The sequence below is a fragment of the Hyperolius riggenbachi genome, chromosome 4 (assembly GCF_040937935.1).
Source record: "Hyperolius riggenbachi isolate aHypRig1 chromosome 4, aHypRig1.pri, whole genome shotgun sequence".
Taxonomy (NCBI): Eukaryota; Metazoa; Chordata; class Amphibia; order Anura; family Hyperoliidae; genus Hyperolius; species Hyperolius riggenbachi.
This window is the reverse complement of record NC_090649.1, coordinates 32,579,973-32,607,478: the sequence shown is the minus strand read 5'-3', so window position 1 is coordinate 32,607,478 and position 27,506 is coordinate 32,579,973. Positions and strand designations below refer to the sequence as shown.

At 49.6% G+C, this 27,506-nt stretch overlaps 1 protein-coding gene across 1 annotated transcript in view; it reads left to right on the top strand.

Moving 5' to 3' along the window:
* The window catches only part of HADHA (hydroxyacyl-CoA dehydrogenase trifunctional multienzyme complex subunit alpha), a 49,901-nt gene that overhangs the window by 1,037 nt on the left and 21,358 nt on the right, over positions 1–27,506 (top strand). Inside the window, exons 2-6 of the mRNA XM_068279924.1 lie at positions 9,015–9,056; positions 13,338–13,408; positions 14,943–15,076; positions 21,267–21,405; positions 21,561–21,680. Coding sequence (XP_068136025.1) covers positions 9,015–9,056; positions 13,338–13,408; positions 14,943–15,076; positions 21,267–21,405; positions 21,561–21,680 — 506 coding nt within the window. The remainder of the gene's footprint in view (positions 1–9,014; positions 9,057–13,337; positions 13,409–14,942; positions 15,077–21,266; positions 21,406–21,560; positions 21,681–27,506) is intronic.

The following is a 27,506-nucleotide window of genomic DNA, read 5'->3' as shown; positions in this document are numbered from 1 at the left end:
TTTTTTAGATGAGCTCGGAGTCCCTTTAATGCAATCCTGAATTTGAAAAAAAAAACTAACATACTTACCTATGGAGAGGGAAGGCTCTGGGTCTTATAGAGCCTTCTCGCAGATTCCTTGTTCCGGTGCTGGCTGTCCATTAGCAGTTGTAAGGGTAAATTAAGTGAATATACTGAAAGGATAATTTAGTCAGTTCCCTTATATTACATAGAGCTGGTAAGATTGGATGAAAAAAATTGTATAATGTATGGGCATTATTAACCACTTAAAGGAATACTTAAGGCAAAAATAAAAAATGAGTTTTACTCACCCGGGGCATCCCTCAGCCCCCTGAAGCTGGATGGTGCCCTCGCAGCCCCGCTCCGATCGTCCTGTCCCCGCTGGCGGCTACTTCCGGGTTCGGCGACAGCCGGGAACGCGGCTGATTCTCCGCATTCCCAGCCGCTATATCACCCTCTATGCTGCTATAGCGTATATATATATATACGCTATAGCAGCATAGAGGGTGATATAGCAGCTGGGAACGCAGAGAATCAGCCGCGTTCCTAGCCTGTCGCCGAACCCAGAAGTAGCCGCCGGCGGGGACAGGATGATCGGAGCGGGGCTGCGAGGGCACCATCCAGCTTCAGGGGGCTGAGGGATGCCCCGGGTGAGTAAAACTCATTTTTTATTTTTGCCTTAAGTATTCCTTTAAGGACCAGGGGATTTGTGGAGGATCGGTGCTGCGCGGGCTCTACAGCACTGATCGTGTTAATGGCAGGGCGATAAGACTCCCCCCTCCCCCCCCCCTTTTCATTACTAGGGGGATGACCTGCTGCGGGGGGTCTGATCGCCGCAGCTCCTTGTGGCCTTGCGGGGGGGGGCTCTTCAAAGCCCCCCTCCGCAGCGATTTCTGCCCTTCCCTCCCTCTCCCTGTACGTGTGTGTGGCGCGGGACGGATATCCGTCCTGCGCCGGATAGGATAGGCTTTAGCCTATCAGATGCCGGCGATCCCCGGCCAATAAGAGGTCGAGGATCGCCGATCTGCCTTACGGCGTTGCTGCTGCACCACAGCGCCGTATTGATGTAACCAGCGGGGATTCCTTCCCCGCGTGTGTACATTACACGTGCGAGCCGCGATCGGCGGCTCGCACATTGTTCACGGAGACAGTCTCCGTGAACTGGCATGGAAAGTTTCCATGCTATACCACTTAAGACCTGCCGACCCCTATCGGAGTTAGCTGGTCGTTAAGTGGTTTTTAAGGTGTCCATACATGGTACAATTTTTTTTGTTTTTTTCGATTAGGGCACACTCCCCCGCCTCCCTGCCCGCTGTGAATGGGAGACAGTCTTTCATTCCAGCGTCGTGACCCAGAGGTCATGAAAGTGGGCCACAGGAGGGGTAGTTTTTGCGGCTACCTGATCTGCTCAGCCCCGCAGATCAGGTAGCCCACTTTTTTTTTTCTTTATTGTATGAGCCCACCTCGGGCTCCCTTTAAAGGATACCCGAGGTGACATGATGAAATAGACATGTGTATGTACAGTGCCTAGCACACACATAATGATGCTATGTTCCTTTTTTTCTCTGCCTGAAAGAGTTAAATATCAGGTATGTAAGTGGCTGACTCAGTCCTGACTCAATCAGGAAGTGACTATAGTGTGACCCTCATTGATGAGAAATTCCCCTTTTTATCTCTTTCTTGCTCACAGAAGCCATTTTCTGCTAGGAAAGTGTTTTATAGTTGGAATTTCTTATCAGTGAGGGTCACACTGTAGTCACTTCCTGTCTGAGTCAGGACTGAGTCAGCCACTTACATACCTGATATTTAACTCTTTCAGGCAGAGAAAGGAAAAAAGACACACACACACCCCTTGCCATTCCAGTGCCGGGACACACCAGAAACTCATGGGCAAGGGCTTGCTGGCAGAGCTTGGCTGTACTGCGCCAAGGGGTGGCTCTTTGCTACTGCACAGATGCAAGCTGTCCTGCGCAGTACGGCTGCGTTCGTTTACGCACAGGAGCACGGCAGGGAGCTTCCAGGTGTCCATCAGTGGTCTGCAGGAGGAGGAGGTAAATATCTAACCTTTGCCTACCCCCTAAAGTTACAGGTTTGCTTTAAAAAAGAAAAAGTGTTCCAATGACGTTAAGTGATTATCGCTCATGTAGACCGATCTGCCATGGCGGATCGGTTCAAACGATAATCACTCTTAGCTGTCCATATCCAACGTCTACAAACGATCGTTCCATTCAAATTTCTTCGGCTAATGATTTGATTGGTGAACCATCGTTGTTCAATTGTTGAGTACAACCATGCTCTGATGTTGTTCATTGATTGCCGAGGATTGCTGTTTTTACGACCGACTGAGCATGTGTATGGAGTTGAACTGCTCCTCGAAGCTCACAATCCAATCCCTACCATAGTCACATGTCCATCATAGTCTAGGGGCCAATTTAAGGAGAAGTCAATAAACTTATCTGGATGTTTTTGGGATGTGGGAGGAAACTGGAGTGCCCGGAGGAAACCCACACAGACACAGGGAGAACATAAAAACTCTGCAAATAATGCCCCAGCTGGGATAAAAGCCAGGGACTCAGTGCTGCAAGGCAAGAGCATAAATCACTACACCACCGCGCTGCCCACCAGTTATCCTAACTAATGCAGGGAAAATGGGATTAACAGCTCAGAATGCTTGGGATGCTACTCTAATGCAGCTCTGTTAGAGAGATTACCTCTGACTTTCTGCCCCTGGGATCTCCATGGAGATTTGTGTCATTAGGGCTCATTTACATTTGGCCTGCAGCTATTTGGCACACAAAATACCCTGGTATGCATTTACATTAACAGGGTACCATTCATTCATATATCATATGATTTTTGTGCATGGAGGAGAGCCATGCAAGCCCAGGGGGGGACATGGAGGCTGAGTGTGCACTAGGCAGTGCAGCAAACTATGCATTTTTAATATTTTTGCTACGTTTTTGTATGCGTTAGCAATTGTGTTTCTCTCTTGCATTTTTTTGTGCATTTCATGTTTGTGTTCTTAATGGAATAAAATAAAAGTAGTCCACAAGGCTGTCCTAGTGACAACTGGAATAAAATACAGCAATATATTTAAAAAAATCCACCGAAATGCTTTTACATGCGACCCCTAGACTATCATTAACGGCAAAAACACTGTGTCTTCCGCAATGCTAGCGTTTCTGCCGTGTGTTCCTAGCTACAGACTCTGTGCAGAAGGTCTGGGCCTGCAAGGCGGGAGTCCTCTCCACCAGGCCACACAGGAAGGATAGATATTCCGTTCATAGCGGGATTATACTTATTATTTTTATGCGTTTCAGTCGGAGTCTCTTTGAGAGATTTTGATTTTGCCACTTCCTGTGTGAACAGGAAGTAGTGGAAATAATCAGATAGAAAAAGGACAGCAAAAAATTTTTCCAAAATCGGTTATAACCTTCCACCACATTCATCAAGGCTATTTAGAATTGCACCAGTCAGATGCACTTTTCCTGATGATTGTGATGGGCCCATGTCCAAGTGACCCACAGCTTGCATGAAACTTGCATACAATTTGGAATTATTGGTATGTTAGTAAGTAAGATCTGCACACCTGTATGGGGTGGATGATGGTGATTGATCCCTAGGCAATACCAATCCAAAGTCCAAGGGAGGAATCCGCACACAGTCTACACGTCTGTCTGCCTTGAAGAAGGAGATCTTTGTGGCTCCGAAACAATCCTCAGTTATGCAGTCAGGTCCATAAATATTGGGACATCGACACCACCGCACAACTCACCTACTCCTGGGTCCCTTCACTGTGTTTTCCGCCTTGTGAGCTCTCCCGTTCAGCCACCGTATCTTCTCGTATCAGCCGGCATATCCACTGCTTTGGCACTGACCTGGAAGTACCTCCGGGTTACTTCGGGTCAGCACCATAGAGGTGAAATAAATGATGGAAGAAGCCTCCTTATCCCTCTTGTTCAGTTGTTCTATTAAAACCTCCAGGATGGCGGCGCAGCACTTTTTTTTTTTTTTATATTAGATATATATATATATATATAGATAGATAGCCTAGCGCTAGCTACATGATAGCCGCTGTGCAGCGGCTTCCCCCCACCCCTTCCGATCCTGTTTGGCTTCCCCCGTCGCGATGGCGACGATCGGGATGACGTCATCCACGTCATGGCGTCTGCGGGAGTCCCGATCCACCTCTTAGCGCAGCCTGGGGGTTATTGGCCAGGCTGCGCAATGGGGTCTCGGGGGGGGGGGCCTCTAACGCGTCAAATCGGCTTGTACACGCAGTTAGCAAAAGGTGTGCAAATTGTCCAACCAGGGGCTGAGAAATCCTCCGGCGGCTTAGGCAGTGATAACTTCTCAGAGGTGTAATCAGTAGCTTGTATTCACCACACAGATGGATTCCCTTATTCTCCAGAAGGTTGCATGTATACTGCCACTCCTGTAAGTCTGCTGCCACTCCTGTAAGCCTGCTGTCTGCTCACACCTCCAGCTATGGGTCCTCAGATGACCTCTCACAAGGCAGGATCCCGTCACACAGGAATGTCTGCACTGAGTGGCTTTATGTTGTGTTTAGTGCAGCAGTCACTGGAATGTCAGCTAGGTCATTGCTGGCTTCTGCCAGGTTTATAATTACCCTTTGCCCTTGCTTATTGCTTTTTTAAGCTAGAGTTATCCTACAGGGCATACATGTTAAAGAAGAACTCTTCTTTGTCAGACCATTGTGTAAAAATGCAGATCTATTGCCGAAACGCTTAAAGCTGAACTGAATACTGTAAAAAAAAAAAAAAGTTTCACTTTACCTGGGGCTTCTGTCTGTCCCACGCCGGTCCTCCACAATCCTCCGTTCTACCGCCACCAGCTACTTTCTTTTCCATCGAAGCGGCAACTGCGCCTGCGCGCCCCGGGCCATGCGACTTTCTTTGAGTTCCCGCCCACAATAGCATCCTCCACTATTAGCGCAGGACGCTATTGCAGGCTGGAGTGAGAAGAAAGATACATGTGGCTTGGGGGGCGCAGTTGCCGTCAATTTACAAATCGACAGTATGATCGAACTGAAAGTAGCTGGCGGCGGGAGAACGGAGGATCATGGAGGAATGGCGCGGGACAGGAAGGCTGCACAGAGCTGGCAGAAGCCCCAGGTAAATCAAACATTTTTGTTTCCTTTATACAGTATTCAGTTTTGGAACCCAGAGCAGACAGTGTGGGTCTGCATTTAAGCATACCCATAAATACATGGCAATACACCCTCACCCTAACGCCCCTGAAGTAAAGCTCTGCCCCCCGGTCCGGCCTGTGTAAATAGCATGCCTATGCACGAGCAGCATGTCACAGCGCGACTTTGCTGAGAGACACCGGTCGGACCGGGCGGCAGAAAGCTTTATATCATGGGTATTACCATGTATTCATGGTAATGCTGTACTTTCATCTCTCAGCTGGCTGCCACAGCAGAGTAGCTAATTTGTAAACATAGAATGTTAACCCTGGGTCTGCTTCCATGAAAGCAGGAAGTAGACACACTGCAGATTTATTGCAGGATTTGTATCAGCTATAACAAAGAAATGCTTTTATTTAAAGGTCAGTATGCTGTTGCATATCTTTGAGCAGAGAGGAAGTTGTGAGTTCAGGTCCGCTCTAACCAGTGCACTTGAAAGGACACGTTCCACGTTTACCAGCTGTCTGTCATTAGTCATGTTTCCAATGGAATCGGAGCTAAGTGATCTGGACGTGTTGTGCGGATTTGAAAGCCGGCCAATTCATGTCACAAGTTCACATTGAAAGACACAAGTGACCAGTGACCTTGAAGTGAATGGGGGATATTTCCAGTGCGCACACTGCCCTCAAGAGGATCAGTGATGAATGGGATACCACCACAAGTATGTCATCTTACAGAGGCGAATGGTTACATAAGTCTGTAATTAGAGACTTGTTCTGCCTGTATCTGCTGTATATGTGCCCTGTGCAGGTGCAGACACTCTCACCAGGTGCATGCTGTAATAGGCGTGAGGGTGTTGAGTAGTGCAGAGTATGCTGGCTGAGTGCCTCTCTCTGTGCTGGTACCTGCTGTATATGTGCCCTGTGCAGGTGTAGACACACTCTCAGCAGGTTTATGCTGTAATAGGCGTGAGGGTGTTGAGTAGTGCAGAGTATGCTGGCTGAGTCTCTCTCTCTCTCTCTCTCTCTCTCTTCCCCCCCCCCCCCCCCCCCCCCGCTGCTGTATATGTGCCCTGTGCAGGTGTAGACACACTCAGCAGGCTTATGCTGCAATAGACATGAGAAGTGCAGAGTATGCTGGCTGAGTGCCCGGATCACTCTGTAGGTATTTATGTATGTAGGGTAAAGGTTGGGTGAGTAATATGGGGGAAAAGTCTCTTCAGCTAAGCAGAAAGGTGTCAGCCGGCAGTGACAGTAAATTGCAGCCATTATGTCAGCATTGTCATTCTGCATTGTGTCCTGCCTCAAGGCCTGTCCAACAGGCGTACATATCCAACTGGCACGTGCTTTGCAACATAACTGGTATGTTAGAATTACTACTGTTTAGGGAGATGCTAATACTAAGTATTTCCAAGCTAGGTTTGTTTGCACAATTAGTAGTAGGAAAAGTAGGTTCTGGGGGATGTGGGTGATTGCATAATTGGATTGTAAAGGGTTAAAGTACACTAAAGTTAAAGTGAGGGAGATATGAAGACTGCCGGCTGTCCTGCTGATCCTCCGCCTCTTATACTTTTAGCCATGACCCCTAAACAAGCATGCAGATCAGGTGCTCTGACTGAATTAGCCCCATGTTTGTTTCAGGTGTACGATTCAGATACTACTGCAGCCAAAGAGATCAGTAGGACTGCCAGGCAACTGGTATTGTTTAAAAGGAAATAAATATGGAAGCCTCCATATGCCTTTGAGCAGTCGCATTGAGAATTGTTTTCCCCACACATACTACCCTTCTCAGTTTATGGCCCTGATGAACTCTGTGTTGGATGAGAAGAATGGTGAAGTGTAATGTATCACCCCTGAGATATCGCTATGTGAGGATCAGGATATGGGAATGTGTAATACAGCAGAGGGGGGTGTTGTCTGACTTCTGCAGCAGGGATAGGTACGCCAGCAATCTGTCTCTCCGCCAGCTCATCCGCCCTCTGCTCCCCCGGGGCACAGTTCAGGTGTACCTCGCCTGAATATGGCAGACTTTGCACATCTGGGTGGAGCATTTCCTGATGGTAGTAATGTGGCTGCTCTCAGCAAGGGCAGAGGAGAGGCAGCACAGCAGATACAAGAACATTACAATCTTACTGGAATGGATTTTCAGTGAGGGCAATCTCCTTTAGGTATATATATATATATATATATATATATATATATATATATATATATATATATATATATATATATATATATATATATATATATATATATATATATATATATATATATATATATATATATATATATATATATATATTAAAAAAAAAAAACAACCTGAGCTAACATTAGTGGTATGAAATTTAGCATTTCCTCTTTGTTCTAAAAGATTTACAGCCTTAAACCTACTACCACAAAAAAAGTAGCAGAACAGCATTCAAACAGTTAAACACAGCACTTTGTTCTTCAGTGTAAAGCTTCTTGCTTCAGTGGGCAGCTTCTGGCCGCTTCCCAAGAGGTGATAACATTAGCTTTGGTTTACATTCCTTTCAGATACCTATACTTGTGGTTTTGGGTCACCCCCGAGCTACTTGGTTACTGTGTCAGATACATTGAGTAAGCATTAGCAAACTGCTGAAACTGAGCTGTAGTTGGCTAACAATCAGAAAGAGCTGAGAAGTGACCACAATATAGATGTTCATATATAAATACAGCAGATATGCAATAAAATGCAATGGCAGCTTTCAGAGCAGATAAACTGTTCTTTAGGGCTATTACTTGTGCACAAAAAGCAACTATGGTAACTGTATGGGTGATAACATGTAGGCAAACACATTATTATTGAGTGTTATGTCAGTTTAAGCCCATCACTGCTATGCTCATACATTGCATTAATTTACTAGTGCATTACGCTCTTGCCTTGCTAGCTCGAGCCCAGAGCTGCAGAACCTTCACAGGTGCAGCCATCTTGCTTTTTTGGAGATTCTGGAACTGATCAGAGCTGATTTTTTTTCTGAAATCAGCACCAGACACTAGAGAGTTACCTGTGCCTCTGTGAGCTTAACGCCAGAGGTATATTTACAGTAGGTTGGCAGAGCAGGATCAAACGATCAAGGCGCCCACTTTATAGCGGATTGCAGAAAGGCTGGGTAGTGAGAGATTGTTTAGTGAAAGTAGCTGCTGCTGTGCACACACGATACAGTAATATGTATGGAAGCCAGGAAAGTGAGAGTAAATATGTAGCGATTATCTGGAATTCCATGAAGTGCAGCAACACTGTAACGATATGTAACTGTTTTGTGTGTATCCAATTGTGCATCATTCCAGCTCCAGATGTCACACCCGACAGATCACTATAATGGCAGGAGCTGTCTTTTTTTAGTTTGTTTTGCTCGTTGCTTGTATTGAAGAGATAATGGCGTATTCCATGCTTCTATCATTCCTGTTTTCCTTTGAAAGGAACCTGAGGAGAGAGAGATATGAAGGCTGGTGTATGGATTTCCTTTTATACCAGTTGCCTGGCAGTCCTGCTGATCTTTCTGGCACCAGTAGTGTCTGAATCACACCTGAAACAAGCATGCGGCTAATCCAGCCATAATAGTCAGAGCATCTGATCTGCTGCATGCTTGTTCAGGGGCTATGGCTAAACTTATTAGAGGCAAAGGATCAGCAGGCTAGCCAGGCAATGTGCGTTGTTAAAAAGTAAATAAATATGGCAGCCTCCATATCCCTCTCTCTTCCAGCTCCGTTTAGGAGAGGTCATGTGACTGGTGGGTTAGGATCTGGTATACGCTGACTATTGGGGAGGTGAGGCAATAGGGATGCTCAGAGAGTCGCTCCTTATGCAAGAATGATGCTAATTTTATGCTAATGTTTTGTTTCTAGGATTCACATGCCGGTCTCTGTCGATGTCATCAGCCATGCTGTGTAAGTATATAGTGTGTGTACTGTTGTAGTGATGTCAGTGTGCGGTGTGTGTAATGTTGTAGTGATGCAGTGTCAGTGTGTGTAGTGATGCAGTGCCAGTGTGCAGTGTGTGTAGTGATGCAGTGTGTGTAGTGATGCTGTGTCAGTGTGCAGGGTGTATAATGTTGTAGTGATGCAGTGTCAGCTTGCAGTGTGTGTAGTGATGCAGTGCCAGTGTGCAGTGTGTATAATGTTGTAGTGATGCAGTGCCAGTGAGCAGTGTGTATAATGTTGCAGTGATGCAGTGTCAGCATGCAGTGTGTGTAGTGATGCAGTGCCAGTGTACAGTGTGTGTAGTGAGGCAGTGCCAGTGTGCAGTGTGTGCAGGGTGTGTAATGTTGTAGTGATGTAGTGATGCAGTGTGTGTGTAGTGATGCAGTGTGTGTGTAGTGATGCAGTGTGTGTAGTGATGCAGTGTGTGTGTAGTGATGCAGTGTGTGTAATGTTGTAGTGATGCAATGTGTGTAGTGATGCAGTGCCAGTGTGCAGTGTGTGTAATGTTGTAGTGATGCAGTGTCAGCGTGCAGTGTGTGTAGTGATGCTGTGTCAGCGTGCAGTGTGTATAATGTTGTAGTGATGCAGTGTCAGCGTGCAGTGTGTGTAGTGATGCAGTGTGTGTAATGTTGTAGTGATGCAGTGCCAGTGTGCAGTGTGTGTAATGTTGTAGTGATGCAGTGCCAGTGTGCAGTGTGTGTAATGTTGTAGTGATGCAGTGCCAGTGTGCAGTGTGTGTAATGTTGTAGTGATGCAGTGCCAGTGTGCAGTGTGTATAATGTTGTAGTGATGCAGTGCCAGTGTGCAGTGTGTGTAATGTTGTAGTGATGCAGTGCCAGTGTGCAGTGTGTGTAATGTTGTAGTGATGCAGTGCCAGTGTGCAGTGTGTGTAATGTTGTAGTGATGCAGTGCCAGTGTGCAGTGTGTGTAATGTTGTAGTGATGCAGTGCCAGTGTGCAGTGTGTGTAATGTTGTAGTGATGCAGTGCCAGTGTGCAGTGTGTGTAATGTTGTAGTGATGCAGTGCCAGTGTGCAGTGTGTGTAATGTTGTAGTGATGCAGTGTCAGCGTGCAGTGTGTGTAGTGATGCTGTGTCAGTGTGCAGTGTGTATAATGTTGTAGTGATGCAATGTCAGCGTGCAGTGTGTGTAATGTTGTAGTGATGCAGTGTCAGCGTGCAGTGTGTGTAGTGATGCTGTGTCAGTGTGCAGTGTGTGTAATGTTGTAGTGATGCAGTGCCAGTGTGCAGTGTGTGTAATGTTGTAGTGATGCAGTGCCAGTGTGCAGTGTGTATAATGTTGTAGTGATGCAGTGCCAGTGAGCAGTGTGTATAATGTTGCAGTGATGCAGTGTCAGCATGCAGTGTGTGTAGTGATGCAGTGCCAGTGTACAGTGTGTGTAGTGAGGCAGTGCCAGTGTGCAGTGTGTGCAGGGTGTGTAATGTTGTAGTGATGTAGTGATGCAGTGTGTGTGTAGTGATGCAGTGTGTGTGTAGTGATGCAGTGTGTGTGTAGTGATGCAGTGTGTGTGTAGTGATGCAGTGTGTGTGTAGTGATGCAGTGTGTGTGTAGTGATGCAGTGTGTGTGTAGTGATGCAGTGTGTGTGTAGTGATGCAGTGTGTGTAGTGATGCAGTGTGTGTGTGTAGTGATGCAGTGTGTGTGTGTAGTGATGCAGTGTGTGTGTAGTGATGCAGTGTGTGTAATGTTGTAGTGATGCAATGTGTGTAGTGATGCAGTGCCAGTGTGCAGTGTGTGTAATGTTGTAGTGATGCAGTGTCAGCGTGCAGTGTGTGTAGTGATGCTGTGTCAGCGTGCAGTGTGTATAATGTTGTAGTGATGCAGTGTCAGCGTGCAGTGTGTGTAGTGATGCAGTGTGTGTAATGTTGTAGTGATGCAATGTGTGTAGTGATGCAGTGCCAGTGTGCAGTGTGTGTAATGTTGTAGTGATGCAGTGTCAGCGTGCAGTGTGTGTAGTGATGCTGTGTCAGCGTGCAGTGTGTATAATGTTGTAGTGATGCAGTGTCAGCGTGCAGTGTGTGTAGTGATGCAGTGTGTGTAATGTTGTAGTGATGCAGTGCCAGTGTGCAGTGTGTGTAATGTTGTAGTGATGCAGTGCCAGTGTGCAGTGTGTGTAATGTTGTAGTGATGCAGTGCCAGTGTGCAGTGTGTGTAATGTTGTAGTGATGCAGTGTCAGCGTGCAGTGTGTGTAGTGATGCTGTGTCAGTGTGCAGTGTGTGTATAATGTTGTAGTGATGCAGTGTCAGCGTGCAGTGTGTGTAGTGATGCAGTGCCAGTGTGCAGTGTGTGTAATGTTGTAGTGATGCAATGTGTGTAGTGATGCAGTGCCAGTGTGCAGTGTGTGTAATGTTGTAGTGATGCAGTGTCAGAGTGCAGTGTGTGTAATGTTGTAGTGATGCAGTGTCAGCGTGCAGTGTGTGTAGTGATGCTGTGTCAGTGTGCAGTGTGTGTATAATGTTGTAGTGATGCAGTGTCAGCGTGCAGTGTGTGTAGTGATGCAGTGCCAGTGTGCAGTGTGTATAATGTTGTAGTGATGCAATGTCAGCGTGCAGTGTGTGTAGTGATGCTGTGTCAGTGTGCAGTGTGTATAATGTTGTAGTGATGCAATGTCAGCGTGCAGTGTGTGTAATGTTGTAGTGATGCAGTGTCAGCGTGCAGTGTGTGTAGTGATGCTGTGTCAGTGTGCAGTGTGTATAATGTTGTAGTGATGCAGTGTCAGCGTGCAGTGTGTGTAGTGATGCTGTGTCAGTGTGCAGTGTGTATAATGTTGTAGTGATGCAATGTCAGCGTGCAGTGTGTGTAATGTTGTAGTGATGCAGTGCCAGTGTGCAGTGTGTATAATGTTGTAGTGATGCAGTGTCAGCGTGCAGTGTGTGTAGTGATGCAGTGTCAGCGTGCAGTGTGTGTAGTGATGCAGTGCCAGTGTGCAGTGTGTGTAATGTTGTAGTGATGCAATGTGTGTAGTGATGCAGTGCCAGTGTGCAGTGTGTGTAATGTTGTAGTGATGCAGTGCCAGTGTGCAGTGTGTGTAATGTTGTAGTGATGCAGTGCCAGTGTGCAGTGTAGTGATGCAGTGCCAGTGTGCAGTGTGTGTAATGTTGTAGTGATGCAGTGCCAGTGTGCAGTGTGTGTAATGTTGTAGTGATGCAGTGCCAGTGTGCAGTGTAGTGATGCAGTGCCAGTGTGCAGTGTGTGTAATGTTGTAGTGATGCAGTGCCAGTGTGCAGTGTAGTGATGCAGTGCCAGTGTGCAGTGTGTGTGTTAGGCCTGAAAGATAAATCGAATTTAAACCGAAATCGCGATCACCAAGATCACAATTTCGGAATCGTCAAAGTGACAATTATCGCAATCACGTCATTTCCACCTGGGGGAATTTGAAAAGAAATGGCTTCAAACCCCCCCAAAGTCCCGGCGCATGCGGCTCGCAGCGTTGGACGTACCTTTCGCACGAGTAACGCTGTCCATCCTCTATCGCCGTCTGCCGGGTCTGGTGCTTGGCAAAACTCTGGGTTACTCTGTCACATGACATACAGGAAGTATTCCGTGCATTAGAGCCTGCAGGAGGCGAAGTGGATAGACGGGCATCGCTAGATTCGTGCTTGAAGCTATGTCCAGAACTGATGCAGCTTGGGGGACAGAGGAGACACAGAGACAGTGCGGGCACAGAGGGAGACACGGGGCACAGAGAGAAGCAGAGGGGGCAAGAGAGAGACCCAGAGAAGGCATAAAGAGGCAAAGGGGGCACAAGGAGATACAGGAGGACAGAGGGGGAACAAACAGGCACAGAGGGGGAACAAAGCTTGATTTGAAGGAAATCATGAATCGAATTGAAATCGCAATTTGAGACAGAAATCGCTCAATTCAAATTTTTTTCTAAAATCGTTCAGGCCTAGTGTGTGTAGTGATGCAGTGTGTGTTATGTTGTAGTGATGCAATGTGTGTAGTGATGCTGTCAGTGTGCAGTGTGTATGTTGTAGTGATGCAGTGCCAGTGTGCAGTATGTGTAGTGATGCAGTGCCAGTGTGAGTAGTGATGCAGTGCCGATGCAATGTGTGTAGTGATGCTGTGTTAGTGTGCAGTGTGTACAATGTTGTAGTGATGGAGTGCCAGTGTGTAGTGATGCAGTGCAGTGTGTGTAGTGATGCAGTGTCAATGTGCGGGGTGTGTAATGTTGTTGCAAACAGGAAGTAGCAGCTCAGCTGATGGCCCCTCCTCCTTTGTCATTGCAGCAAGAACGCATGTAAACTATGAAATCAAGAAAGATGTCGCCGTCGTCCGATTTAACACCCCCAATTCTAAGGTACTATTCCATTATTTTACTGTCATACAGTGTGGAAGACTTCTGGGTTTGTTACTGCTGTCTGTGTACTGTCACATGACCAGAGCCTTAGATTAAGGCTCAGCATGTGTACAGCATACCCTGAGGCCCCCGACCGCTCGCATGTGTACAGCATCCCCCCGACCGCTCGCATGTGTACAGCATTCCCCGATACCCCCCGACCGCTCGCATGTGTACAGCATTCCCCGATGCCCCCCAACCGCTCGCATGTGTACAGAACCCCCCCCCCTGATGCCCCCCGACCGCTCGCATGTGTACAGCATTCCCCGATGCCCCCCGACCGCTCGCATGTGTACAGCACCCCCCCCCCCCCCTGATGCCCCCCGACCGCTCGCATGTGTACAGCATTCCCCGATGCCCCCCGATCAAAGAACCTGATATGCTCAGTCAAAGCACCTGATATGCATGCTTGTTCGGGGGCTGTGGCTAACAGTATTTGGATGTTCATACATTGCTCGATTTTGTGGGCAGATTGACCTCTCAGTCCGATCTGAGTAATAGGTGTTACAACCTGGCCCCCTGATTTATCGGTAATTTTGGAAGATCTAGTTCACAAGGGGTTAATTGGGTGTGCAGTGTTAACGGCAGTCGATTCCCCGACAGACCCCTGGCCAGCTAGAACGATTTCCAATAGAGTTCATGTCAAAAACTATTGTAAATGGCTGGATAGTGTAATGGTTAAGGGCTCTGACTCCAGCGACCAGGGTTCGAATCTCCGCTCTGCCTGTTCAGTAAGCCAGCACCTATTCAGTAGGAGACATTGGGCAAGTTTCCCTAACAGTGCTACTGCCTATAGAGCGCGTCCTAGTGGCTGCAGCTCTGGCGCTTTCAGTCCGCCAGGAGAAAAGTGTGATATAAATTTTCTGTTTGTTTGTAAATTGATCGCTCTATGATCAGATTTCAATGGTCGATCTAGAGACATATCAAAGAATGTATGGCCATCTTTAGAAGCAGAGCATCAGCAAGATGGACAAGCAATCTGCATTGTTTAAAAGGCCATAAGTATGTCGGCTTCCATATCCCTCTCACTTTAGGCTCCCTTTAAAAGTTGGAGAACCCGAGCCGGCCAAGTTTTGTAGAAAATAAATATTTTGGCGGCTGTACAATAGCTCCAAACTGCTTCCCAGCAAGAGATAAGCCAGGTGGCTCAACTTGCCCGGGCAGCGGCCTATACCTTTGTGCTGGCTGCTTGCTCCGCCCACCGCATGACATCAGCACTGCTCTATTGTCCCTTCGCAGCGCACATGGTAACAGAACGCATTGTCTGCTGTTCAGCTCACCTATTCACCTGTAAATCCCTCACCCCAGCAATGCCCCCTCCAGGGTTTGGGTACTGATCTTCGTTGGGTGACATAAATCAAGCCTGTGTCCGGGCCTTTAGGGCTGCAAGTCTCACCTCTTCACCTTTGCATTAGTTTTGCTTCTGAACTTCCTATCCTGCAGCACATCCAGCCAAGGAACCTTCTAATTGTCTCTCTTTATGGTGCTACTGTAGGTGAACACACTGTCCAAGCAGCTGCAGAGCGAATTCTCCGACATCATGAATGAAGTCTGGGCCAACGATGCTGTGAAAAGTGCCGTCCTGATCTCCAGCAAACCCGGCTGCTTCATCGCTGGAGCTGATATTAAGTAAGATGATCTGTGGAGTGCCTGAGAGCGTCCTGCCAGCAGGGGGAGTGCCTGAGAGCGTCCTGCCAGCAGGGGGAGTGCCTGAGAGCGTCCTGCCAGCAGGGGGAGTGCCTGAGAGCGTCCTGCCAGCAGGGGGAGTGCCTGAGAGCGTCCTGCCAGCAGGGGGAGTGCCTGAGAGCGTCCTGCCAGCAGGGGGAGTGCCTGAGAGCGTCCTGCCAGCAGGGGGAGTGCCTGAGAGCGTCCTGCCAGCAGAGGGAGTGCCTGAGAGCGTCCTGCCAGCAGGGGGGGGGTGCCTGAGAGCGTCCTGCCAGCAGGGGGGGTGCCTGAGAGCGTCCTGCCAGCAGGGTGGGTGCCTGAGAGCGTCCTGCCAGCGGGGTGGGGTGCCTGAGAGCGTCCTGCCAGCGGGGTGGGGTGCCTGAGAGCGTCCTGCCAGCGCGGGGTGGGGTGCCTGAGAGCGTCCTGCCAGCGCGGGGTGGAGTGCCTGAGAGCGTCCTGCCAGCGCGGGGTGGAGTGCCTGAGAGCGTCCTGCCAGCGCGGGGTGGAGTGCCTGAGAGCGTCCTGCCAGCGCGGGGTGGAGTGCCTGAGGGCGTCCTGCCAGCGCGGGGTGGAGTGCCTGAGGGCGTCCTGCCAGCGCGGGGTGGAGTGCCTGAGGGCGTCCTGCCAGCGCGGGGTGGAGTGCCTGAGGGCGTCCTGCCAGCGCGGGGTGGAGTGCCTGAGGGCGTCCTGCCAGCGCGGGGTGGAGTGCCTGAGGGCGTCCTGCCAGCGCGGGGTGGAGTGCCTGAGGGCGTCCTGCCAGCGCGGGGTGGAGTGCCTGAGGGCGTCCTGCCAGCGCGGGGTGGAGTGCCTGAGGGCGTCCTGCCAGCGCGGGGTGGAGTGCCTGAGGGCGTCCTGCCAGCGCGGGGTGGAGTGCCTGAGGGCGTCCTGCCAGCGCGGGGTGGAGTGCCTGAGGGCGTCCTGCCAGCGCGGGGCGGAGTGTCTGAGCCATCCACTGCCAGCTTGTTTGTCTTGGGACAGTGACAGCAAGTTCTCAGCCATGGTTATTGGCTCTCTGTCTGCCCAGCATGTGTGGTTGAGTCTCCTGCTTGCCTGAGCATTTACCCTCCTGTCAGTCATGATTGCATGCATTATTTAAAGTGTAATAATAATCCTAAAAGCTAGCTTGCTTATCTATGGTTAGCAGCAAAGGCAAGAATCTCTTTGCCTGTGTCTTCAATCTGCTTCCTCTCTCTGCTGAAGTGACTCAGCTGTTGCCAGGGTGACATGTCTGTTCAGCAGAAGGGGGCAGAGTGAAGACACAGGCACAGGGAGCTCCCTGCCCTTGACAAGAGCTTCTACTGCTCTCTGCAGTGAAAGTGTGAAAAAATGAACCGTTTTCTACACAGGGAATGCCTGGGAATGCTTTCAAATGTTTTAGGTTTCTACGAGTAGGTACTGAATTTTTAGTAGGGATGGGACGAATCCACAATTTTTTCGAATCCGAATCTGAAAAGGTTCCCGAATATCTCGAACCTTTCGAATCCCGAATCTAACGAATCCTGCACATAAGAATTGTGCGATCCGTGGTATAGTTGCCCGCAGTATAGGTAGCGAGGTAAAGGGGCCTTCAGTATAGCTAGCTAGGTATGGGTGCCTTCAATATTGGTAGCTTTCAGTATAGGTAGCAAGGTATAGGGGCCTGCAGTATAGGTAGCAAGGTATATGGGCCTTCAGTATAGGTAGCAGGGTATATAGGCCTTCAGTATAGGTAGCAAGGTATATAGGCCTTCAGTATAGGTAGCAGGGTATATGGGCCTTCAGTATAGGTAGCAGGGTATATGGGCCTTCAGTATAGGTAGCAGGGAATATGGGCCTTCAGTATAGGTAGCAGGGTATATGGGCCTTCAGTATAGGTAGCAGGGTATATAGGCCTTCAGTATAGGTAGCAGGGTATATAGGCCTTCAGTATAGGTAGCAGGGTATATAGGCCTTCAGTATAGGTAGCAGGGTATACGGGCCTTCAGTATAGGTAGCAGGGTATACGGGCCTTCAGTATAGGTAACAGGGTATATAGAGGCCTTAATTATAGGTAGGTATGTAGGTAGGTATAGGGGCCTTTAGGTAGGTAAAGGAACCTTCAGTATAGGTAGCAGGGTATAGGGCCTTAAGTAAAGGGAGGTATGTAGGTAGGTATAGGGGCCTTTAGGTAGGTAGGTATAGGGGCCTTTAGGTAGGTAGGTACGTATAGGGGGCCTTTAGGTAGGTATAGTGGCCTGTAGGTAGGTAGGTAGGTATAGTGGCCAGTAGGTAGGTAGGTATAGTGTCCTGTAGGTAGGTAGGTAGTTAAAGGGACCTTCAGTATAGGTAGCAGTGTATAGGGCCTTAAGTATAGGTAGGTATGTAGGTAGGTAGGTATAGTGGCCAGTAGGTAGGTAGGTATAGTGTCCTGTAGGTAGGTAGGTAGTTAAAGGGACCTTCAGTATAGGTAGCAGTGTATAGGGCCTTAAGTATAGGTAGGTATGTAGGTAGGTAGGTATAGTGGCCAGTAGGTAGGTAGGTATAGTGTCCTGTAGGTAGGTAGGTAGTTAAAGGGACCTTCAGTATAGGTAGCAGGGTATAGGGCCTTAAGTATAGGTAGGTATGTAGGTAGGTAGGTATAGGGGCCTTTAGGTAGGTAGGTAGGTATAGGGGCCTTTAGGTAGGTAGGCACGTATAGGGGGCCTTTAGGTAGGTATAGGGGCCTGTAGGTAGGTAGGTATAGGGGCCTTTAGGTAGGTAGGTAGGTACGTATAGGGGCCTTTAGGTAGGTAGGTAGGTAGGTATAGGGGCCTTTAGGTAGGTAGGTATAGGGGCCTTTAGGTAGGTAGGTACATATAGGGGGCCTTTAGGTAGGTAGGTACGTATAGGGGGCCTTTAGGTAGGTATAGTGGCCTGTAGGTAGGTAGGTAGGTATAGTGGCCTGTAGGTATAGTGGTAGGTAGGTAGGTAGGTAGTTAAAGGGACCTTCAGTATAGGTAGCAGGGTATAGGGCCTTAAGTATAGGTAGATATGTAGGTAGGTAGGTATAGGGGCCTTTAGGTAGGTAGGTATAGGGGCCTTTAGGTAGGTAGGTACATATAGGGGGCCTTTAGGTAGGTATAGGGGCCTGTAGGTAGGTAGGTATAGTGGCGGGTAGGTAGGTACGTATAGGGGGCCTTTAGGTAGGTATAGAGGTAGGTAGGTAGGTAGGTGTCGCTCCCCCTCCCCCCCGTGCCGCCTCCGCTCACCCCAACGGCCTCCTCCGTCCCCCGTGCCTCCTCGCTCACCCCTGCATAAGTATCAACTCACCTGTCCAGTGGAGCGCAGAGCGGCAGACCTCCTCGTTACCTCTCGGTTCCCTCTAGTGGCCGGACCGGCTTTTACTGATGACGTCATTGTAAAAGCCGTCACTAGAGGGAACCAGGAAGTGAGCGAGAGGTCTGCCGCTCTGCGCTCCACTGGACAGGTGAGTTGATACAATGTATGCGGGCGGGCGGGCGGAGGAGGCGCGGGGCGGGCGGAGGAGACGCAGGGGGGGGCTCGGAGGAGGACGAGTGCGAGCGGCGGATGCGCGGCGATGCAGCGTCGGGATTCGGCGGATTCGCAAAGTGGAAAATGGCGTCGGGATTCGAATCCACGAATCTCGAATATTTCCCAATATTCGAGGGATTCGCCGGATTCGTCGTCCCATCCCTAATTTTTAGCTTTAGAATTCTAATCCCACTTTATAGAGAGCCGTGGTGGGCTCCTAAAATAAAAAAAATTGTGCTACCTGGTCTGGGGGGCTGAATGGATCAGGTAGCCTCCAAAACCGCCAATCTCTGCCGCTCCTGTGGGCTGCGATGGTCCACTTTCTCTTTTGTGTTCTCTGGGCCACAGCGCTGGAAATGAGACTGTCCCTCATTCACAGCTCACAGTGTGCAGGGATTATGGGGGGCTATAGTGTGGCAATGGAGGGGCAGAGAGCAGCATGGGGGGGGGGCACAGAGGCATGTCAGGAGGCAGAGAACATGCCTCTGTGTCCCATCTGCCCCCCATCCCTTCCCCTACACAACCTCTGGTTTTCTTTAAAGGGGCACTATGGCTAATTTCTTCCTTTTAAGTGCCTTTAACATAAGTATTAGTATGTGAAACATTGTTAATGACATTTATTTTGGCTGATGAAACGTTTTTTGTTTTTTTTTACACTGCCACTAGCCATTTATTCCTAAGGAGACACGTCAGAAGATTTGCCTTCCTGACGCCGAATCGGCATAATCCATCGTCCTATAGGAGGCATCTGTAACTGTAGTCTGTGTTACGTATACTGAGGACCCCTGGCACAGTGACGGACACCTATTGTTGTCTGTTGCGTGCTGGTTACCACAGCAACAGACAACAATAGGTGTCCGTCACTGTGCCAGGGGTCCTCAGCGGGCAGCGTGAAGCATAAAGCAGCTGCAGGCTACACAGATCTCAGTAACTGCACGATCAGTTACCGGTTGGATTGATCCTCGAGCGGACAGGGTGGGAGGGAAAGAATTAGCAACACAGACCACAGTTACAGATGCCTCCTACATGACGATGGATTATGCCGATTCGACGTCAGGAAGGTAAATCTTCCGACGTGCCTCCTTAGGAATAAATGGCTAGTGGCAGTGTAAAAAAAAAAACAACCTTTTGATCAGCCAAAATAAATGTCATTGACAATGTTTCACATACTAATACTTATGTTAAAGGGGTTCTGTGGGGGTTCCTGAGAAGAAAAACAGACCTTTACCTTGGGCTTCTATCAGCCCCGTGCAGCGGTAATGTCCCACGCCGTCCTCCTCCCATCTGCTATTCTCCGCCGTCGGCCCCGGTCTAAGCGGCATGGGATCCAACTGCGGCTGCGCTACAGTGGCCGCGCACCCGCTCGCTTCCGCCTGCGTCATCGGAAGCTTACTGCGCAAGCGCAGTACAAGGCTCCGTTGTACTGCGCCTGCGCAGTAAGCCTCAGATGACGCGAGCGGAGGCACGGCAACGCGCATTATTTGTCTGTGTGACAGCCGAATAATAGCCCGGTGCCGGCTGCGGGGAACGGCAGATGGGAGCAGGACGGCGTGGGACATTACCACTGCAGGTGGCTGATAGAAGCCCAAGGTAAGTGGCAGTTTTTCTCCTCAGGAACCCCCACAGAACCCCTTTAAAGGCACTTTAAAAGCAAGAAATTAGCCATAGTGCCCATTTAAATGTGCCTTCCCGCATAGACACTGGACTTGGCAGTTGGGGATGAGCCCCTTTGCACGGACGAAGGAGCTTTTCTAGAAAGGAAAATATTTCTGCTGCTGTTGTTCATGCCATGGACTATGGAGGCTGGTGGTATTTCGGTGGCAGAGGCCCACGCCAACCAGATTGGCCATTTTGTTACTTCCGACCTGCATGGGACACAAGGGTCCAAAATCATGAGGGGGACACTGTTAATTTGTATTTGGGAAAATACAGTGTTTAGGAAAAATCTGAATTTACTTTTAAAAATGGACATAAAATACTTTGTAGAATGAAAACAGAGGAGGCAACAAAGAAACTCTAAACATGTCCTTCAGAGGGTACGGTACCCCTCCGGCAGTGTGACCCCAGCCTAAGGAGAGTTCCATAGCCCCCATACTTGTGATAATGGAATTCTGCTTTATTCAGGTAGGATTCTGGAGGAGGCCACTGTGTCTTCACTTTCCTAGCTGTCCAGGTGGGAGTGTGGCGCAGGTGTCAATCGTTCCCTCTGAAGGCAACCCATTGGATGGAGGCTAACCTTTCCCTCCCCCACCCTGTCAGACAGTAGGGTGCGTGGCTCTAGTGGGATGAAGCATGTGGCACTGTGGCATTTCACAGGAAATGGTGTGGGGCAGTACATGGTGTCATGGGAGGGGCCCAGTATTGGGGCAGGACTCCCCCAGTGAAGTGGAGAGGAGGATTGTGTATGTCGGTACAGATGCTCGGGGGTCACGTGAGTGAGGTGAGTGTGAAGGGGGGTTTGGCAGATGTGGGGACAGAAGGCGTTCTTCAAAAAAACAAAACCCTGAAACAAGACTTTAACACTGGCAGGGCAGAAAGTATCACCTGCAGGCATATTATCTAAAACATTATCGTTGTGCAGAACATGGTTCCTCAGGATAAATGATGTAGAATTAACGTGGACCTTATTAAACACTGAATGCAATGTATTATGTTATGTTTCCAGCATGATTGAATCCTGCACAAGTGCTCAGGAAGTAATTCAGCTGTCCGCCGAAGGTCAGAAGATGTTTGAAAAACTTGAAAAGTCCCCAAAACCCATTGTGGCTGCCATTAATGGATCGTGCCTGGGAGGAGGCCTGGAGGTGGGTGTTTTCGCTCGTACCCCTAGGCAATGCGGCAAGGGGTGTCCGATCTCGCTGCTTCTCTTCCCATGTCTGTCTCCATAGTACAGTACATGCTGCACCCTCTTCCCATATTCCCTGTGTCTGCAGCTAACGTTTTTCTCTAACGGTTGTAGGTGGCCATTGCTTGCCAGTACCGTGTGGCTACCAAGGACAAGAAGACGGTTCTCGGTACACCTGAAGTTCTTCTGGGGCTCCTGCCAGGTGCTGGAGGCACTCAGAGGCTGCCTAAGCTGGTGAGTGATGGCTACAGAGACTTGTCCTCCGTGTGCAATGAGTGCAAGTAGAGAATATTGCCTTCAGTGCGCAATGAGTGCAGCTACAGAGACTGGCCTTCAGTGTGCAATAATTAGTGTAGCTGCAGAGCCTGGCCTTCAGTGTGCAATGAGTGCAGCTACAGAGACTGGCCTTCAGTGTGCAATAATTAGTGTAGCTACAGAGACTGGCCTTCAGTGTGCAATAATTAGTGTAGCTGCAGAGCCTGGCCTTCAGTGTGCAATAATGAGTGCAGCTACAGAGACTGGCCTTCAGTGTGCAATAATTAGTGTAGCTGCAGAGCCTGGCCTTCAGTGTGCAATAATGAGTGCAGCTACAGAGACTGGCCTTCAGTGTGCAATAATGAGTGCAGCTACAGAGACTGGCCTTCAGTGTGCAATAATGAGTGTAGCTGCAGAGCCTGGCCTTCAGTGTGCAATAATGAGTGCAGCTACAGAGACTGGCCTTCAGTGTGCAATAATGAGTGTAGCTGCAGAGCCTGGCCTTCAGTGTGCAATAATGAGTGCAGCTACAGAGACTGGCCTTCAGTGTGCAATAATGAGTGCAGCTACAGAGACTGGCCTTCAGTGTGCAATAATGAGTGCAGCTACAGAGACTGGCCTTCAGTGTGCAATAATGAGTGCAGCTACAGAGACTGGCCTTCAGTGTGCAATAATGAGTGCAGCTACAGAGACTGGCCTTCAGTGTGCAATAATGAGTGCAGCTACAGAGACTGGCCTTCAGTGTGCAATAATTAGTGTAGCTGCAGAGCCTGGCCTTCAGTGTGCAATGAGTGCAGCTACAGAGCCTGGCCTTCAGTGTGCAATGAGTGCAGCTACAGAGACTGGCCCTCAGTGTGCAATGAGTGCAGCTACAGACACTGGCCCTCAGTGTGTAATGAGTGCAGCTACAGACACTGGCCCTCAGTGTGTAATGAGTGCAGCTACAGAGACTGGCCCTCAGTGTGTAATGAGTGCAGCTACAGAGACTGGCCCTCAGTGTGTAATGAGTGCAGCTACAGAGACTGGCCCTCAGTGTGCAATGAGTGCAGCTACAGAGACTGGCCCTCAGTGTGCAATGAGTGCAGCTACAGAGACTGGCCCTCCGTGTGCAATGAGTGCAGCTACAGAGACTGGCCCTCCGTGTGCAATGAGTGCAGCTACAGAGACTGGCCCTCCGTGTGCAATGAGTGCAGCTACAGAGACTGGCCCTCCGTGTGCAATGAGTGCAGCTACAGAGACTGGCCCTCCGTGTGCAATGAGTGCAGCTACAGAGACTGGCCCTCCGTGTGCAATGAGTGCAGCTACAGAGACTGGCCCTCCGTGTGCAATGAGTGCAGCTACAGAGACTGGCCCTCCGTGTGCAATGAGTGCAGCTACAGAGACTGGCCCTCCGTGTGCAATGAGTGCAGCTACAGAGACTGGCCCTCCGTGTGCAATGAGTGCAGCTACAGAGACTGGCCCTCCGTGTGCAATGAGTGCAGCTACAGAGACTGGCCCTCCGTGTGCAATGAGTGCAGCTACAGAGACTGGCCCTCCGTGTGCAATGAGTGCAGCTACAGAGACTGGCCCTCCGTGTGCAATGAGTGCAGCTACAGAGACTGGCCCTCCGTGTGCAATGAGTGCAGCTACAGAGACTGGCCCTCCGTGTGCAATGAGTGCAGCTACAGAGACTGGCCCTCCGTGTGCAATGAGTGCAGCTACAGAGACTGGCCCTCCGTGTGCAATGAGTGCAGCTACAGAGACTGGCCCTCCGTGTGCAATGAGTGCAGCTACAGAGACTGGCCCTCCGTGTGCAATGAGTGCAGCTACAGAGACTGGCCCTCCGTGTGCAATGAGTGCAGCTACAGAGACTGGCCCTCCGTGTGCAATGAGTGCAGCTACAGAGACTGGCCCTCCGTGTGCAATGAGTGCAGCTACAGAGACTGGCCCTCCGTGTGCAATGAGTGCAGCTACAGAGACTGGCCCTCCGTGTGCAATGAGTGCAGCTACAGAGACTGGCCCTCCGTGTGCAATGAGTGCAGCTACAGAGACTGGCCCTCCGTGTGCAATGAGTGCAGCTACAGAGACTGGCCCTCCGTGTGCAATGAGTGCAGCTACAGAGACTGGCCCTCCGTGTGCAATGAGTGCAGCTACAGAGACTGGCCCTCCGTGTGCAATGAGTGCAGCTACAGAGACTGGCCCTCCGTGTGCAATGAGTGCAGCTACAGAGACTGGCCCTCCGTGTGCAATGAGTGCAGCTACAGAGACTGGCCCTCCGTGTGCAATGAGTGCAGCTACAGAGACTGGCCCTCCGTGTGCAATGAGTGCAGCTACAGAGACTGGCCCTCCGTGTGCAATGAGTGCAGCTACAGAGACTGGCCCTCCGTGTGCAATGAGTGCAGCTACAGAGACTGGCCCTCCGTGTGCAATGAGTGCAGCTACAGAGACTGGCCCTCCGTGTGCAATGAGTGCAGCTACAGAGACTGGCCCTCCGTGTGCAATGAGTGCAGCTACAGAGACTGGCCCTCCGTGTGCAATGAGTGCAGCTACAGAGACTGGCCCTCCGTGTGCAATGAGTGCAGCTACAGAGACTGGCCCTCCGTGTGCAATGAGTGCAGCTACAGAGACTGGCCCTCCGTGTGCAATGAGTGCAGCTACAGAGACTGGCCCTCCGTGTGCAATGAGTGCAGCTACAGAGACTGGCCCTCCGTGTGCAATGAGTGCAGCTACAGAGACTGGCCCTCCGTGTGCAATGAGTGCAGCTACAGAGACTGGCCCTCCGTGTGCAATGAGTGCAGCTACAGAGACTGGCCCTCCGTGTGCAATGAGTGCAGCTACAGAGACTGGCCCTCCGTGTGCAATGAGTGCAGCTACAGAGACTGGCCCTCCGTGTGCAATGAGTGCAGCTACAGAGACTGGCCCTCCGTGTGCAATGAGTGCAGCTACAGAGACTGGCCCTCCGTGTGCAATGAGTGCAGCTACAGAGACTGGCCCTCCGTGTGCAATGAGTGCAGCTACAGAGACTGGCCCTCCGTGTGCAATGAGTGCAGCTACAGAGACTGGCCCTCCGTGTGCAATGAGTGCAGCTACAGAGACTGGCCCTCCGTGTGCAATGAGTGCAGCTACAGAGACTGGCCCTCCGTGTGCAATGAGTGCAGCTACAGAGACTGGCCCTCCGTGTGCAATGAGTGCAGCTACAGAGACTGGCCCTCCGTGTGCAATGAGTGCAGCTACAGAGACTGGCCCTCCGTGTGCAATGAGTGCAGCTACAGAGACTGGCCCTCCGTGTGCAATGAGTGCAGCTACAGAGACTGGCCCTCCGTGTGCAATGAGTGCAGCTACAGAGACTGGCCCTCCGTGTGCAATGAGTGCAGCTACAGAGACTGGCCCTCCGTGTGCAATGAGTGCAGCTACAGAGACTGGCCCTCCGTGTGCAATACTGAGTGCAGCTACAGAGACTGGCCCTCCGTGCGCAATACTGAGTGCAGCTACAGAGACTGGCCCTCCGTGCGCAATACTGAGTGCAGCTACAGAGACTGGCCCTCCGTGTGCAATGAGTGCAGCTACAGAGACTGGCCCTCCGTGTGCAATGAGTGCAGCTAGAGAGACTGGCCCTCTGCGCAATACTGAGTGCAGCTACAGAGACTGGCCTTCAGTGCGCAAGGATGAGTGCATTTCCTGCAGAGGAAATTACTAAGGAACTCCCATGAAATGGCCAAAAAAAAATGCTGCAAGTGGCATCTACAGAACATAGCAGCAGTTAAAGAGGAACTCCAGCCTAAACAAACATACTGTCATTAAGTTACATTAGTTATGTTATCTAAAATAGATAGGTAATATAATCTCTCACCCACACTGTTTTAAAAGAACAGGCAAATGTTTGATTTCATGAGGGCAGCCATCTTTTTGGTTGAAAGGAGGTGACAGGGAGCATGAGACACAGTTCTAACTGTCCTGTGTCCTGAGCACCTCTCCCAGTTGCTAGGCAATGTGAATAACATAGGCAATTTCATCATGCTCTGCACAGCATCAGGGAAAAAAGCCCGGGCTTTTTTTCTTTGATGGGTGGAGCTTAGATAAAAATGATGCTTTGGTAAGAAAAACAAAGTTCTGATGCTGTGAAACTGTTAGGGCCTGTTTCCACTACACGCAGATTCTGCATGCAGAAAACTGACTCCAATGAATGCCTATGGGAAATCTGCATCAGAAAAATTGCGTTCAGTGGAAACAGGCCCATAGACATTCATTGGAGTCAGTTTTCTGCATGCAGAATATGCGTGTAGTGGAAACAGGCCCTTAAAGAAACACCAAGCCTTTTCAGTTCTGCTGAGTAGATTTTTAGTCAGAAGGTTCACTGTAAATGTTGATTGCTGTGAATGCCACAATTTAACACCTGTGTCTGTTGTTGCCATTGTTCTCCCATTGCTCACCCAGGGATCGAACGATGGGATACCACCAGTGTTTAATACCAGTGCGACATTAGCCTACAGTGTTCTCCCCAGAGTTTTTTTTTTTTTCAGCCGGGTGGCAAGAACAAGTAACCGGGTGGTGCACAGCAGGGTAATGCAGGTCTGGTGCAACTCTACTTACTGTATAGGAGGAGGATGAGGAGGAGATCCGATGACAGCCGGATGCTCACCAAAATTAGCCGGGTGGAGCACCCGGCTAAAACAGCCTGGGGAGAACACTGTAGCTATAAACAAGATTCTTGTGCTCCTAGTCACAAGTCAACACATACAGATGCTTCCTTCTCAGATACGTGCACTGCGACGCTCCATTGTAGGGTGCTTGGCAGAACTTCTAAGAAAAAGAGGAGCGCGCCATAGTGCATTAAATCCAGAGAGGAAGTTTATTCAAGTTCAATGTTATATTCACAAAGGTATATGTGGTAAGCGCGTGTCAGCGGACAGCCAACCGCTTAAGCTCAGTGGAGGATGACGCGCTGTGGCCAGCAGCACGGGTCCCGATCGCCAGGGTTCCATCTCGCTAGAGGTGGGCGTGGCTGACGCTTAGCACGCGTATGACGTCATTGCGCGTTTCGGCGCCTTCGTCAGATGACGTCGTACGTTAGAGCACACAGGATATAGGCTTCCCTGATGTCAATCACCATGACGACAGGGGAAGCCGAAGAAAAAACTTTATTAGTAGGCACATGTAGACATTGAAGAGTCGATTGACAGTGACTTTCCATCAGGGATAGAAGATGACTGGCTACAATATGTGCCTGACACAAACATCAAGCACACACACTTTAGACCTAAATCGGTCTTCTACCCGACTCATGCAAGAGGACAGTATGTCAATACTTATTATAATGTAGTACTGGACCAATTTAAGACATTATGTAAAGAGAAACCGCTAGGTAAACATCAAAATTTAAAAGGGGCAGAAAAGAGCTCTTTGCATGAACTCGCAGACAATAAGGAGATAGTAATTAGACAGGCTGATAAAGGAGGAGGAGTGGTCATAATGGACTACTCTGACTACCTAAATGAGGGGGTTAGACTATCAGATGCAACCACCTACCAACGGCTTCATACTGACCCCACAATCACCTATAAAAATGAGCTACAACAACTAGTAAATAATGCATATGGGAATAAAATTGTCAATGAATCAGAGAAAAGGTTTCTAGTCCCGAGCCATCCATCTATCCCATATTTTTTATCACATTCCTAAAATTCATAAGAGCACAACCCAACCTCCAGGAAGACCAATTGTGGCAGGGATGGAGGGACTGGTAGTAAATATTTCTGCCTATGTTGACTTTTTTCTACAGCCTCTGGTGTTCGATTCCCAATCTTTTTCTGGGGAGAACACTGGCCT